Raw genomic sequence first — 18,125 nt, 5'->3', positions numbered from 1 at the left:
TTGTTATACCATATTTCGAAATGACATGGGGAAATGGTTGTCTTTTTTGGAGCCTTACCTGATTTTGGGCAGACGAAATAGATATTTAATAAAGTATTTGGTAATTCTTACAATTTTTGAAATATATTTGAAAGTAATAGAGTTGTGTTAATTGAAATTAAAATGATTTACTTTGGGCCAGAAATTGACCGATTTAAATCAATTTGATGTAGAGAATGTGTGGACATAGGCGTCCCCCATTAACAGGTCGTACAAAGTTGAACGTTGAAATAGAGAGGCAGGAGCCATTAATCTTCTTGAAATTGTTAATTGATGTTAATTGATGATGCCTTGATTAATTACCTTGTGCTATTTAACTATGCTTCTTCAAAGTTAAATGGCCCATTAAAACAACACTGAAGAATGAGAAAACGGGAAGAGGTAACATTTGCTGGAAATTGGAATGCTGATACTGGCATATAATACATATAGGGCTGTTATACAGGTCAGATTTTTGAATCTCTGCTAATAGTTAGATTTTAAATGATTAGTTTTTGTTTGAAACAAGAAACTGTAACAAAATATCAATTGATTCAATATTAAATTGCTTTAAAATCTACTGAAACTCAAGGTTACTGAAATTACTTGTTCTCTTACAAGCTTTATTACTTAATACACATTTCAGGTAAAAAACCAACACAAAATCAAAATTTTAAAACTACCATCATAATTTGCAATCAATGACAAATAAGAAAAATATACATTTTATAAAATTATGTCTTATAATAAATGAAATACATCCTTTTGAAATAGACCACCCATATCAGCCTCAGACTTTCAACGCAATCGGCGCTCTTGTTCATTTAGTCTACTGTCCGTCAGTTAACATTTACGTCACCAGCAACTTCCCTGTATCTTGCAAATAGGCTTTCACCGCCATCGGCGCTCTTGTTTCCGAGAAGTGAAAACATTTTATTCGCAAAAATGCATGTTACATTTACATACTATCTGCAATCTTCGCTGGACTAAAATACAGTACAAGTAGTTAAAAAAGTGTATGCCAAATGATTACAATATAATACAAAAAGACAAATAGTTAAGCTGTTTGTATTGACAAATGATTTTCAAGTCTCATATTAAAAAACTTCTATGTGAGAAACAAAGACAAAGTATGAAAGTATGTGATCAATAGTAGTCAAACGTATTTCGGCTGAGGTGTAGCATTGCTAATTAACATGGTTTTCAAGACGGTTGCTTTACTAGGTAATCATGTTCTTTGACGTACCATAAAGACGTTTTCTTAATTTTCTATTTAATTTTGAGTTAAAAATATCACAAACAGTTCCCTCAGTTGTAAAGACTTATACATTTTGATATATTATAAGTATTGATAAGGATTGCTTCCACTTGTTAGAATAATGATTAGAAATTACATTAAATTACCTGTCTTTAACAACAAAGTAAATATTGTCACAAACTAAAGTACATTAAGTACATCATAACTTAATTGTCTAGTGCATGTCGTTTATAAATCGCATTTAACGGTACGCGTTAAGTGAAAACGGATACTCGGCGGGCTTAGAAGGAACTACTACGTCAAAATTGTTACAGTATTGTTTTTATATCGGTTGACTTGATTGAAGTATTGCAACTGTGTCACTTAATTGTAGTTACTTTCAGTAATTATCTCCCTTGAAACAAACACAAGAAAAAGTGTGCCACACCATGGCAGATCCTAGACGAGTCATTTATGCGTCCAGAAATCTGACACTAGTAATTGCCTATGATTTCACCGTTTTCGCACTACCGGTACTTTTTAGTTGCTTGCTTTTATGTCCAATGAGAAGATGAGGAGAACATCGCATTTGCTGAATAAAATGTTGTGAACCGCATGAGTAGGCTCCCATCCACGAACAGCACAAGACCACACCAAAATGATTTTTTAAAATGAAAAATAAATACTAGAACCTTAAAATTGCTGCTAAAATGCAGAATTTTCGGGAGTCAATCGAGTTACCGGAATTTGTAGGGGGTACTGGGGCGCATTTCGGCTACAACACTAATGCAGCATCAGGCGCGAAAAGACCACATAAACTTCGTTCTGTAACGTAACAGCCCCGTTATTGTTTATTCTTATAGCATAAATATTATGTTATACAATATAATAATATGATTGAAATTTAATTACAGATAGATATTAATAATATGATAGGAATTTATAAATAAATTTAATTATCATAACTGTATGTTTTAATAATATGACAAAATCATGTATGCATATCAGAAATTAAATAGATGTTTGAATAATGTAAGAAAATGTTAAAGTAAAATAACTGTTATAATTAATGATACATCTTATATGATAATAATAAGTGTTCAGAATAGCAAGTAGAAACTAGTTAAAAAAATTTGAAGGTTTATTAATCCTTTCATTCATGGTGGAGTAGACTAAGTCAACAAATTGGAAGGTCAAATATAATATATTTAGATAGGGGAATCTAGAGACCATATATTTATAAAAGCATTCAATTAACGAAATGGTCGACATATTGACATAGAATTGTAATTACCTCATATAGTCATTGAAATAGGCCAGATGAAAGGGTCACCGAAAAGCCTTATTTGCATAGGTCATACAAAGTATTGCACCGTGAAACGTAACGTTAAAACTTTATATCATCACAAAGTAATTAAATTTTGGAGTATTCGACACGCGTGTAAATACATGAATAAATTGGTCTCTCTAGTACATTTAGATTTTGAGGTGAACGGATCGAGAAAGATCCAATCATGTAGTTGTCAGACTGTACTTATATATTTGAAAATATGAATTATATTAAATATTCAATTGGATTGGAATTCACATATGGCGTTGTTGTTGATATTAATAGAAAGGGACGGACTTGCCTTATTTGCTATGTAGCAAAATGTAGTTAATGCGAATCACGTCATTATGGCAATACGCGCATGACGTGAAATCGAACGATAGGTTACACACTATTAAATGAAGAGAAAAGAACTGTGTTTGTTACTGTGTGTTCGCCACGAACAATAAGCGATTACGTGACCGAGTACCAGTGATTTTTGAACGAAGAAGTACTTCCACTAACGAATGCGAAGCCATGAACCACAGCGCGAAGGACCTCCGTTTCTGCAACTTCTGTAACCCGTAACAACGACCGAGAGCCGGGAACAACGACAATACGACATCAGACCGTACCTATTCTGCAGCTTCCGGTGAGTGACTGTTTTATTTCCTGACGCTTGTATCAAAATGGCAGATCAAATAATCCCTCAATTTTTTCAAAATTTAAATGAACAAATTAAAGATGTTAAAACGGCCATAAGCACTCAGACTATTTCACAGGTTGTACAATCATTTGATGGAAATTCAAAAGAATTTAAAAATTGGATTTAAAATGTAGAAAAATATGGAACGCTTACCAATTTAGATGAGAATAAATTAAAATTCGTTGCTTACCAATCTAGTAAAAGGCTTGTTAGTGACTACATACAACGTTTTTTTGACTGATAATCCGACAGGGACATGGGCAGATTTAAAAGAACAGCTTAAATTAAGATTTGAGGCAATTTAAGACCCACAATATGCTTTCTCATAATTAAAGACAATTAAACAAAAGACGGACGAAAATATTCAAATTTACGCTGAGCGACTTTTATCTCAAAACAATTGGTAGAAATTTTTATAGACGGATTATTGCACAATTATCTGAGACTTAAATTAATGCGCGAAAATCATATAACCCTATCGAATGCTGTTAAAAGCGCAATCAATGAACAAAGTGTCAGGGCTAGATTTGATTTTCGATCGCAGATAAATGAACTTGATAACATTCCGACCGGAAATATTAAGACAGATATTGATCATATTAGGTCATCTATTGTTTGCACATATTGTAAGAAACCCGGTCATTCTATTGAAACAAACGGTTATACGGTAGGACAAAACGGTGACGCACGCAAGAACGAATATGACAAAAATTGGATAGACAAAATTGATTGTTGGAATTGTGGTAAATTGGGACACTTTAGTAGGGAATGTACTCAAAGAAAACCACACATTAATAGAAAAAACTAGGAAATTCTTACCTTGTGTGGTAGTCCAAATTCTTGTGTTATTTCAACAGGTGGTTTTCAATTTAGGAGCTTAATTGATTCTAGAGCAGAGGTATCATTAGTAAGAAAACGTACTTATGATATGTTAAAACAAAAACCGGCACTGATAATTAAAAAAGTAAATCTAAAATCAGTCAATGGAAACTCATTACATGTTCACGGTAGTGTACAATTGAGATTCAAAATATGGAGCATATATAAAGAGCACACATTTTTTGTTGTAAGTAACATTAATAGAAATGTTATTTTAGGAAGAGACTTTTTACAAGATAATGGTGTCCGTTTATACTTTGATTTAGGATGTTTAAGAATTGATAACTGGTATTTACCTCTAGAAGAAGATGCGCACCTTTCAACGATAGCAAGATTAACATATTGTTTTAAAACCGCAAACTGCCTTTAGACTCTTTGCTCAAGCTAAAAGAAACTGTATACGTTTAAATCAAAATTATGATTTCACTGGAATAAGCAATTGTTTCTTTGATAATGAACCTGTTTTATCAATCGTTAATGCAGTAGTCAAAACAACGCGTGATCGAAAATTCCCCATTTTAATTATAAACAAAACGCACAAAACAATAAGGCTTAGACGTCACTGTGCCATAGGGCGAATAAAATCGATAAATGATAATGAAATATGCTCCGTACAGTTATCAAAAATAATCAGCCGAAATCAGGCCTATCTAAAGATGAAATTTTATCAGATTTGCATGTAGCTGAAGATTAAAAAGAAAATATTCTCCCGATACTCTTAAAACACAGAACTCTCTTTGCAAGAAATAATTTAGATTTAACTCAAACTTCATCAATATAATTTACCATATCTACAGGAGATCATCCGCCCATTAAATTGAAGCCGTATCGAACACCATTAAACAATAAGATATTCATAGTTAAAGCAATTGACGAAATGCTAGACGCAAACATAATTAGTCCATCAAGGAGTCCGTGGAGCTTTCCTATAGTTTTAGTAGACAAAAAGAAAAATACACATGATTCAAACAAAGATAATAAAGACGAGAAAAGGTTTTGCATTGATTTCAGACAACTAAACAAAATTACAAAGTCAGTAGCCTACCCATTGCCATTAATTGATGATATTTTGGTTTTATTAGGCAAAAGTAAACATTTCACTACTTTGGATTTAATATCAAGGTATTGGCACATTCCCAAAAAAGAGGAAGATAAAGAAAAAACAGCATTTGCTTCAGGATTTAGAGGTCTTTTTCAGTTTAACGTCTTACCCTTTGGTGTTAAAAATTGAAGCGGAATTTTCCAAGAATTAGTTGATAAAGTACTCAAAGGATGTGAGGAATATGCGATAGCTTACCAGGATGATACTCTATTTTTTTCACCTGACTTGCAATCTCACTTATCGCACGTAAATACAGTACTACAAAGTCTCAGTTACGATAACCTGAAGCTTAAGCTGTCGAAAAGTCAATTTTTACAAAGAGAGACTAGATACCTAGGTTTTATCATAGACCAAAATGGTATAAGGCCAGACCCATTAAAAGTTGACGCTATCTGACAATTCCCTAGACCAAAATGTGTGCGTGATGTCAGATCTGTCTTAGGTGCAGCGGGATATTATAGGAGATTTTGCCCATCATACTCGGAAATGGTTGAACCTCTTAATCTTACAAGAAAGAATGTCCTATTTGTCTGGTCAAAACAATGTGAAGACAGTTTCATACAATTAAAAGATTCATTTACACAAATTCCTTATTTAAGTTATCCAGAACCAAATAAGCCTTATATACTTTATACCGATGCCTCTGATAAATGCATAAGTGCCTGTTTAACTCAACAATGTGAAGAAAACGAAACTGGGGATTATGTGGGTGAAAAACCAATTCATATCGCACAGATTAAGCCCAACACAATGTAAATATAGTACCATTGAAAAAGAATATTACAGCATATTTTACATACTAAGTAAATTACACCACTATTTACACAATGCTGAATTTGTTATCATAACAGACCATAAACCACTAAAATACCTTCTCGAATCCCCAATGCAAAACAAGAAAGTACAACTTTGGGCGCTCAGTATAGCCGGGTACAATTACAAAATTGAATATATTTCAGGAAAAACGAATACTATTGCTGATTTTCTCAGTAGGCCTCCTAACACTAAATTTACAATTACCAAAGACGGTCAGAATAAATTAGAATTAGATATAAACGATTAATATTATACGATCAATTCTAAGATCAGTCAACAAGAAAACACGCACGAGATAAATGTAATTGACTCTACGCATATTGATCACAGACAAATAATTGATAATAACACAATCCCACAAACAATTATAAATGACGAAACAATAGAAATCGATAAAATAAACGAATGTAACATGGAAATAGAACAAAACAAAGACCCTCATATATCTGAGATTAAAGCGAGATTAAAATTAGGGAAACAAAACAAAAATGAAGATGATAGATATATTATGGTTGATGGAATACTGTACTACATATCAAACGTAGATGAAGAACCTACCCTTAGGCTTTTTGTACCTAAACACCTGACTGTTTCAGTTATCAAGCAATATCAAGATGAAAACGGTCATCCTGGATGTCAAAGACTATTCCATACAATAAAAGAGAAATATTATTGGCCTAAAATGTTCAAAGAATTGAATAATTATGTATCTAAGTGCATTATATGTCAAAGTAGAAACTTAAAATCAATTAAAACTCCCATATCGTCAGATACCTCAATACCGCCATTTCCTTTCTCAGTTGTTTCCATAGATATATCAGGGCCATATCCAAAAACGCTTTCCTGAAATAGATATAAAATATGTTTCGTAGATCAATACTCAGGATACGTAGAGGCATTCCCATCACCAGATAAATCTTCTGATAATACACCTGAGATTTATTGTCGTCATTCTTGTCCTGTAAGAGTAATTACTGATAACGGTAAAAAATTCACTAGTACGGCATTCACTGAAACATTAAAATTAATGAACATTGACCACGTAAAGACGACAATATATCACCCTGCGGCTAATGGCATGAACGAACGCTCCCACTCAACCATGAACAATATTTTCTCTAAAAGAGTTCAAGAAATTGTCCAACAATGGGACTTACATTTAAACATGTCTTTAGCGGCAATGAGATTTAGTACGTCCGAGACTTCGAAACATACACCGTTATTCTTACTTTTCAATAGAGATCCTATTCTTCCAATAGACAACTTGTTAAAACCTAGACGTAAATATCACGGTGAAGATTACCATAAGATAATATTAGAAGAACAACACAAATCATTTAAAAAGGTATGTGCCCAAATTCAACAATCTAAACGTAAACAATCTGACTATCCGAATAAAAATACAAAAAATATTAAATTCGAAATCAATGACCCCGTTTACTATAAAAACTTTCAACGCACAAATAAATTAGACAGTAAATGGAGACCATATTATCGTATAATTGAACAAAAATCACCGTTAACATACGTAATAAAGAATCGATTAGACAACTCAACTATCAAAGTTCACGCTGACCAAATAAAACATGCTAATATTGATGAATGGCCAATGATAGATAAATAATTAGCGTCCAATTAGAAAAGCAAATTTAGCTTTTGCAGAAGACACACCATCGTCTTATAACGACTCAAATACGTCAATAGGTGGATTACCTATTATTACTAAACAGACCCGACAGATTAGGGATAATACTGATGATGAAGATAATATTCCGCTTACCGAATTGCAAAAACATTTAAGAAACAAACAATTCGGGGACAGACATTCAAGCTCCAGTGAATCAAATACAAATCATTATGATAACAATAATTCACAAAACTCACCTTTACGTAGGTTTGAAACCGATTCGTCAGATGATCAGATGCAAATTGACGCGATAGCGTTAAGAAAAAAAAAACGAACATTGACAAAAAAGACTTCACGTTCAAATAACGCCATGAAGAAAGCAATTTTCACGTGCCTTGAGACTTTGGCTGCACACATGTAAATAAATGGACTACAATGCAAAGCAAATAGATGTCGAGACTTGGAAGACCTCACAATTTGTGTATATAGCGAAATATGTTTTGAATGTATGTGTATTAATTATGTAGACAGAGGATTATAGAGGAAGTTATCAATCGACTTTGATAATGTATCGTCATTAGCATTGATTTTCGGGTCTAGAATGAAATGAAAGTATCCTATTTTAATATAAGAATAAAATGCCAATTACCTGTACTCATTAGCGAATAGCTCTGGTGCGTAAAACCACTGTGTTTTGTATATATCTCGGTCAAGTACAAACATGAAAAGAAAGGTAACACCTGTCAGAAATGTTATGAAATACCTATACCGTATATCGATCTATTCCTGTCGAACGACGCTTTCGCATGAACACTCGAAAAACGTAACACAAAAAAATACGCGTATCAGATCTGGTTACGACAACGTACTTGACAGTTATGGACGCTAGGTAATGCCCTACTGCGCTGATTAATAGTAAACATCATTTTAGGCATATGTGATATTTTCGTACAGATTGTCAAGACTCTTAAAAGCAAAGCACTGTACCTATTAGCATAATGTAAAAGATACAACTGCTATAAATCATTACATTTTAATACTGATCTTACATGTTATTTGTTCTTTTTCGTTTCTTTATAAGAAAGACTACATTAGGACAAGTTATATTTTTAATAAATTTTTGTTCTCTAATTTAATAAGAATAACAAAGCACAATGCATTTTATTGGATAGGCAAATGCGTATGTTTTAAGTTTAACACAATTTATTTGCGTCATTAGAATAGCGTTTCTCTAGCACATTAATTTTAGTTAGGTATATCTTGTCGTAGGTGTAATAAGTAATCTGAGAACTAATGCAGCAAATTTCATCTACTATAAGTATATAAATACAAGGCCCGTTTATCATTTCATGTAATTAACCCTGTAAGATTTGCCAATGCGATACAAGTTAAGGAGAAAAGCAGCACTCCTGACATCGTTGGTGTGGATTGCCTGAGCAGCATGCGTTCATAACGCATTTGAGATCGTGATAAGATCTCAATGCCCCGACACATAGGAAGAACATGTCATCGACATACAGATCGACGACGATGTATCCGTCGCGGATGAGATGATGCAACAGACGACTTCAACTTGGATTCAACATTGTCGACATTGATCCAAATTGTGAACCAGCATCAGTAGCATACACTTAGTGGACTGTTTAATGGACATTTCACGCATCGTCAAAAGTGATTTTTGAGATTGATACGAATGGACTTATCGATGAACAATCGCGCGTACTTTGTACTTAAATTTGGTGAAAGTTTTATTATCTACGACCTTATATATATGTGTGTTACCTCAATTACGTGTACATAAACAATTAGTATGATGCTACAGTCATGAGCGCAGACATTCTTCAGAACTATATCTGATCAAATACTACATGTTTGAAGTTTACTAAATCGTGCGACAGCCAAAGATCAGCTTCTCCGACCGACAATCGTCGTCTTCAATCGGAAACCGCCGTCTTCAATCGACTGGATGTTACCATCTACAACCAGATGTCACATACTCTCCAACAGGACGTCTCATCTCTCAACCCTGAAGCCACATCGCCTCCAGCAAGACGTCATAAATAGACACTATTCATAGTTGATTTTCCAACCCAGTGACGCATTCCACTTCATTGTGATTGACATTGACATGGTATAACCATTTTACTATTTTATCATTTCAGCAGAAACACTCGTTAAAATTTAATGAATGTTTGCAGATTTTCATCATATATGTACTCTGATCAATGATGTTTTCATGTTGTCCATGGTCATTAGTTCCATTTAAAAGATTTTTTATCGTATGTGTTAAAATGAACAATGTTTTCATATACTTCAATAGATAAATTCTTAAAGATTTTTTTATATCATAAAATATAAAAAAATCAAATTAAGGGGGAAGGTTGTGTTACGTAACAGCCCCGTTATTGTTTATTCTTATAGCATTACTATTATGTTATACAACAGGGTTCGACATTAACTTTTTTTACAGCAAGACCGTCGGACCAGCTCCTCTTAAAATGTACTAGCCCGAATCTGATGTCTACTAGACCATAAATGACATAGCAAATAAACACAATTGTGTCATGTAACTGTTTAATCATGTAACTGTAATCAGGATTGATCAGTAAGTAATCAGTGAACAACAAACAATTATATGTATTCATAGACTAGAGTAAAACAATAAAATAAAACTATTTAACAACATAAATTGTTTGTAATCATTTCACTGTTTTATCAACACTTCAACAAATGATGTCTGTACAGCTGAGAAGGCGATATTTATTCAATGTCATCGAATTCAGGCCTTCTTGACCGCTGTGCCCCATGCCACCACAGCTCCAAGACCCTTGTTCCATCATAATCTGAAGACGTTGGTCCCTCAATTGATATGGCCATAAGCTGGTTCAGCATGTCAATGTTCAGGCGAGACCTCCAATCTGTCTTAACTCTGGCCATCGTGGAAAACCCTCTCTCACACACTGCACTGGAGACTGGTATGCACAAGATTATTTTAACCAGCATAAGGATATTTTTAAAAGTATCTTTTAGATTCTGGTTGGTGAACAATCTGTGGTAGAAGTTTGACACACTTGATGTGGCACTGCCTGACTGGCGTTTCATGTGAACCTTCAGTGCTGGCCATTCTGCGCTCTTAACATGATCAATGTCACATCCCATCCTTGTCAGAACTGAGATATAGTTGTCACATAATTTGTTTAAGCTATCTTCTCCATATACTGATCTCTCTGCATCAGTGTCTGGCATGTTGACAGGGAAGAAGATCTGCATACATTTTAATAGCTCATTTGACTCTATGTCACCAACTCTTTTGGTCATATGGTCAATAACCAGATCGATCGAAGCATCTTGCTTGTTTCGAAGCTGTTCCTGGTTCAATCTTGGGGCGTTTAATTGGACTCCCGTGTAGATGTGTTCCTCAGTGACTGTATCTATGAAGTACTGCAGGTTTACCCCAGGCGGTGATGTAGAGCCACAAGTCTCAAGCATGCAGTTGCAAGTGCCTCTGATGCTGCAGGCAAATCACAACTGTCCTTCTGAAAAATCAGTGACAGGTCACTTAAGATACACAGAACGTCTTTGAGAAAGTGCATGTAGAAGATCAGTACATATAGATCATAGCATCTATTGCACCAAGTTCAAGTCTGTGGCTAACACAGTGCATGGCAAACAAATGGGGTACCTGGTCCCTGAGCAACTTGGCAACACTATGTCTCTTCCCTAAATTAACGCTTGCTCCATCTGATCCAGTTGCTATCAGTTTCGGCTTCCAATCCCACCCTGGGTCAATAGTGTCGATAGCAGATTCAATGGCCCCTAGAACCCCTTCTGCGTGTGCATGCTCCACTGCTTTTATACTCACAAAAGCATTCTTTGGAATCCCCTGGTGAACAAACCTAGTGTAGACAATTTCATTCTCGCTAACAGACACATCTGTTGCCCCATTGAACATTATGGACAACACATTGCATTTTGTAACAACCGTATTGTTACACTTTGAATGTCTTCATAAATATATTTCAAGAAACGTCTACATGCTTGGTCTGTATGATAACTGTTAGGCATTGTAACACCATTTTTCTGTTGAAGAGATAGAAATCTTGAGTACATTGTGAAAGGAAGTTCCTCTTTTGCAATGAAATATGCTGTATTAAAACATACAAGTAATTGAGCATGTTGCTCTTCGTTGAGTTTTCTTATAGCAATTAGATATGAATCAGTATAGATGTTTATGTACGACCAGTCGGACAAGCTAGCCCGCAGTTTTACTAGCCCGACCACCGATCTTACTAGACAATGTCTGTCGGACGTGCCTAAGTGTCGAACCCTGTACAATATAATAATATGATAGAAATTTAATTACAGATAGATATTAATAATATGATAGGAATTTATAAATAAAATTGAATTATCATAACTGTATGTTTTAATAATATGACAAAATCATGTATGCATATCAGAAATTAAATAGATGTTTGAATTATGTAAGAAAATGTTAAAGTAAAATAACTATTATAATTAATGATACATCTTATATCATAATAATAAGTGTTCAGAATAGCAAGTAGAAACTAGTTCAAAATATTTGAAGGTTTATTAATCCTTTCATTCATGGTGGAGTAGACTAAGTCAACAAATTGGAAGGTCAAATATAATATATTTAGATAGGGGAATCTAGAGACCATATATTTAACAAAACATTCTATTAACGAAATGGTCGACATATTGACATAGAATTGTTATAACCTCATATAGTCATTGAAATAGACCAGATGAAAGGGTCACCGAAAAGCCTCATTTGCATAGGTCATACAAAGTATTGCACCGGGAAACGTAACGTTAAAACTTTATATCATCACAAAGTAATTAAATTTTGGAGTATTCGACAAGCGTGTAAAAACATTAATAAATTGGTCTCTCTAGTACATTTAGCAATTCAACCAATCAACAATAAGCACGTGAAGAAACGGGAACTAATGCCCAATCAAAGTTATATGGGAATTTTATGCAAATGTAGATGTTTGGTCAGAAATAGGAACTCTGCGCTTAGATTTTGAGTTTAACGGATCGAGAAAGATCCAATCATGTAGTTGTCAGACTGTACTTATATATTTGAAAATATGAATAACATTAAATATTAAATTGAATTGGAATTCACATATGGCGTTGTTATTGATATTAATAGAAAGGGACGGACTTGCCCTATTCGCTATGTAGCAAAATGTAATTAATGCGAATCACGTCATTATGGCAATACGTGCTTGACGTGAAATCGAACGATAGGTTACACACTATTAAATGAAGAGAAATGAACTTTGTTTTGTTACTGTGTGTTCGCCACGAGCAATAAGCAATTACGTGACGGTAATACTCAAACAAATGCACGTGTTGTTATGTATACGACCAATAACGACCGAATGCATTAATTGTTTTAATCGTAGTATTTGGATATCCCCACCCCTTGCGTTAGGACTGCACATGCACTCGAGAAAAGGTTGTTTTTTTTGCGTGGAATACATTTCAGAAACTTGATAATTAAAAAAATAGAGAACATGCAAGGCCAAAAAATTGAAAGTCAGACATATAGTGTGACCGTATTTTAACTTGAAGAACATGCAATTCATAAAAAATGGATGATCTGTGCACACAGCATATGCATGAAAACGTTTGAAACAGCCGAGTAGTCCATATATTATCTGTACACACATTATCAATCTTTTTTCAATTAATAATAAATCAAACGAAATAATATGTAACAAATCATAAGATATTGGGATTGTGCATTGTAAAGCCTTGAAATGCCTATATTAATGCAAGTAACTTAAACATTTTGGAAATATACCTATACATAATATACTTACAGTTTACCAACAAGAAACCATGGTAACAGAGCTTTTCACCCGCACATTGTTGAGCATACGAGGAGATGCACCCTTCCTCAAGCACCGTTAGTACCCCATAATACATCACTTATTTGCCCAGATCAAAAAACGCTCGTTAGAGCTACGCTGGTTTGTCAACGTTGAGCTGTGTGACTTAGATATTAAATGAAAAATAAGCCTCGAGAGTATGAACCAGTGGTGGCAGATAACATGTTTATTTACCTAACACTTTCTGTCGATAGAGAGAATACTGTAAATAGCAAATGTACAAGCGCTCATGGCCTTTTGAATGATAGTTTAATAGAATTCAACGGATTATCAATTCTTGAATAGTTGCTTACAACACTGGACAACAGGTATTTGAGCGCGTATTCGCGTACAAACATGTACTATTATTAGTAGATTGTAACCGTTTAATTAAAAATAACCACAAATGTTCGTTTCTCCTTCTGGTCCGTCAAAATGAATGAACACACCAGTAAACAACATGTTATGTTGACAGATGGCGTACGTGTTCAATTAATACATAATTTGATATCGGTTTGTTTTCCTTCAAGAATCTTTGAAGTTTTATAATTTATAAACATTACAAATTAAGCTTTTTGACATTTCTTTGGATTTTTATGAGCAAAGCAATGCACATTTTATCTTCCACCTTAAAAATTGAAACTAACGAAAAAAAAAGAGTCAATAAAACATTTTCTGATACAAATGTGCAATGTTACAGGACTATTGGTAAAATAACTAAATGCTATAGATACTTATCCTAATATTACAAGTTACTTAACGAATAGTTTTTGCTGTAGTAGCACTGTTTTCTTTTTATAAAACGCTTGCATATACTTATGTCCCCCACCCCACATCCTCAGCGTTTTCACTGTGTTTATACTGCGATCCCAATGCGTTCTTGAGGCGACCATCGGTGAAGTCACAGCTTTCTTGGCGACTCTACTCGCGACCTTGGCGTTTGCACTGCGATTGCACTAAGATTGATAAGTGATTGCGTTGGGTGCATCCAAACGTAGATTTTGTTGAAAAAAGTCTATTGATTTCATTTAACATAACTAGCTCAGCGTTATGCCCAATCTAAGGTTCATGGGCGGGGATGTCAGGGCACTGAGAGAGGCTCATTGTCATACTCACAGTTAACTAGCATTACCAAACGTGGTCGACTTGCTTAACCCAATTATGCCTAGTGCACTCTCCCATCCTTCTAAATTGGATCAATTTATTTCCAAAATTAGGGATGTCTAGTATATGTATTTCTATATTTAGAATATTTCTTACAGAAATTCCTTTCAGCAAACAGCGCAGACCATGATTAGACGCCGCATCATGCGGCGTCTCATCTGGGTCTATGCTGTTTGCCAAGGCCTTTTTTTGTAGACGCTCGGCATAATTGGATTAAAATTTACACCTAAATTATTATAAAAAGCTATTAAAACCTTCATCATCGAACAAGGATAATGAAAGCCATATGCCATCAGGGTCGAGGAGCCCCGAGTGCTGAACAAAGACGTCGTTATTCTACCGTTCTGATTTGAATGTATGGTAAGAAAACTTGGTCTGAATGAAAAACTCACATACCATATATTTCGATCGTGAACATACTTCTTACTGTTTAATTCAAAATAATTATTGTGAGACATAAACTATGTATGAAGTATTCATTTTATCGACGTACAAACATGTGAATATCCGTGTACATATCTGTCATAGGTATTTTCAATATGTCTAATCTTCTACAGATAACACCATTTAGAAGTGTATGAAAGTTCACGGGACAGAAGATGTCATATATATTGATGTTCAAACTGCATTACCATGAATTAAATTGTGTATAAATAGATATAAAATACTCGAAATCACAACCATGGCATGCGTTGGATAAGCGAATAACAACATAAAGCATACCATTAATTTAACAATTGTTTTCAATAAATTATTTAGAAACGCAAATTTGTAACCTTTATTTTCAAAATCAGGATATAAGCCGAGTATGTTTTGTGAAGATAATTCTTATGTACAGATATTTCTTGTTTAAAGATTTTTCGTGTATGCAGTTAACCACACGTTATATTTTGATAAGCCTCAAAAGTAAAGTCGCGCAAGCGCGCTGAAGTCCTGTGGGGCGGATCTTTTATCGCCAGACATTTTACGCGGCAATTCGGTTCCACAGCACTAAACTGTCGCGTGGATCAGTGTAGTGATGTCAATGTACTCGTTCACTGAAGTCAATGGGCCGTCAAACGAGATGGGGTCCGGCAAGGGAGAAAGCGGCGGATGTCACGTGAAAACCGCTACCGGTTAGAGCTTTCAATATGTTTTCTTCACGTTTTTTGTTTAGTTTGTGACAAGTTTTACAATATACTTCAACAATTCAAGCTGTTTTTACCATTTTGTCTATTTTTATGAATTGCATTTAACAATTAATTCGATTATTTATATTATAATTTTCAATTGTAAGCACTTATTTAATGTAAGGTTTTCAATATATATTTTGATTTATCTTGTTTAATTGATTTGTTACTTGTTTGTCTCTTTTCTCCTACGCATTTTGCGTAAATATTTTGCGACCTTTGACACAATCGGTTTCGATGGAGTTAGTTTTAAACAAATTTTTCAGTGTTAACTAAAGTTTTGTTATTACCATTCATAGATATATATTGTCGTCAATATTTTATGGCTTATACTTATCATATTTAAACTGAAATAAAGGATTATTACTTCATGATACGCGTGCAATACACATCTCGTATATAATATATGTTATATTCTCTATCAAAGGCATGCACAAAGACTGCAGTTGTTCTGATGCCTAAACTCATTGAACCCCTCTTTCTTCGCCAGGTTTTGTGCTCGGGTTTCTCGCCATTGCCATCGCCGTCGGCGCCGGCCTCATAGTGCATTTTGCGGAGAACAGGACAATTGAGTGCGTCTTCCCAACGCCAAATCCGGTCACGCGACCCGCCACAACATGTCCACCTTCATGTGAGCCATGCCCAACTCAACAAACGCATACTAACGCAGAATGCCCGACAACCAAACAGTGTGAGCCATGTGAAACTAAACATACGGACGCGCATGCGCAGTCTACCACGACACTTGCGTCAAGTACAATTAAACCGAAACCCAAGTTTGTTCGTCTGCCTACTGACATGATGCCTCTTCACTATGACCTTGTCCTTAATCCGGACATATACGGTTCGGACCCCATGGCTTTCAAGTTTGAAGGAACTGTAGATATTTTACTTCAGTGTCAGAAATCTACTGATGAAATTATACTGCATGCAGATAATCTAGATGTAAGTAACGACATTATAACGATTTCTTCAATCCCTTTTATCTCAAAATGTTGTCATGAAAACGTTAACAATCATATTAAGATTAACCTTTATACAAACGTTGAATAGATATTGCCCTCAACGGTCTTAAAATACTTAATTTTTACCATATCAGATCAAAACAGTTGAAGTGCGGCAAAACGGTTCCCAAAACATCTATGCCAGCCATTCTCTTGCCGAGGACCTGCAGCAACTATCCGTCCATCTGACCAGGTCTGCTGCGGCTGGAACCAACTACACTTTGCGGGTGGCGTTCCATGGGCCGCTGTTGGACGACATGCGAGGCTTCTATTTCAGCAGCTACCAGGAAGGCAACAGCACAATGTGAGTTTTAGTGATGAAAAAAGTTTGAAACATTTTAAATCCTCAAATTGTACACGTATAAATCAGTATGTTAAATATGGTCTTCTTCCTTTTATTTCCAAAAAAAAACGCAGCCTCGATGTTAGGACCCGCGTGTATGTGTTTTGTAGACTGAACTGTTTAATGAAGTTTGAGGTTAGGAGCTCCTTAAAACCGGTGTAAACCCCTCCGAGGCGGTGAGCACAGTTTTGTTCCATTTAATGCGTTAGCTATGTAAATGTGTGTGTTGTCTATGAATGAGTTGCTTTTCTCACTGTTTCGCTATTGTTCCTTGCCATAAATAACGGACTGCTATGTAAAATAAGACTCTATTGGTCATGGTCGGCTCGGGTACTACTTACATGTACTACGGGTAATCTTAAGTATACTTACATGTACCCCGGGTGCGGTAAATATACTAAAACGTTCCCGGGAATTTAATTTTAACGCTAAATCGGTCGATGTCGGCTATTTTTTTAATCAATTATGTTCACATTTATGTAATTTTTCTGTTAAATAGCCTCTATATTATCGGAACTCATACTCAAAAAGCATGTAGATGCATTTTGTTTAAACGAGAAGTTTGTTTAAGTCAAACAATATCGTTTTACGGTAATCGGTAGTGCGTTTTATGATATCGGATTTTGGGCGGGAATACAACTCGGGTACAGTTTAATATCGACCGGGTACGTTTAAGTATATTGACTTTACCCGTGGTACATGTTAGTATACTTAAGAGTACCCGGCGTACATGTAAGTAGTACCCGAGCCGACAATGGCCGATCGAGCTAAATTAAGAGGGTTTCCCTGATGCTAGGACAGCGGAGGTTGACTTAATGAGTACTTTTAAGAATACAAATAAT

General features: G+C 34.9%; 1 protein-coding gene across 1 annotated transcript in view; it reads left to right on the top strand.

Annotated features, from left to right (window-relative positions):
- LOC127872833 (uncharacterized) overlaps positions 1-18,125 on the top strand; it is a 129,842-nt gene that overhangs the window by 67,827 nt on the left and 43,890 nt on the right. Inside the window, 3 exon segments of the mRNA XM_052416292.1 lie at positions 9,573-9,747; positions 16,427-16,881; positions 17,036-17,244. Of these exon segments, the coding sequence (XP_052272252.1) occupies positions 9,573-9,747; positions 16,427-16,881; positions 17,036-17,244 (839 nt within the window).

Source organism: Dreissena polymorpha, chromosome 1 (assembly GCF_020536995.1).
Source record: "Dreissena polymorpha isolate Duluth1 chromosome 1, UMN_Dpol_1.0, whole genome shotgun sequence".
Lineage (NCBI taxonomy): Eukaryota > Metazoa > Mollusca > Bivalvia > Myida > Dreissenidae > Dreissena > Dreissena polymorpha.
The sequence above is the reverse complement of the archived record's forward strand: the minus strand, read 5'-3'. Positions and strand labels throughout refer to the sequence as shown.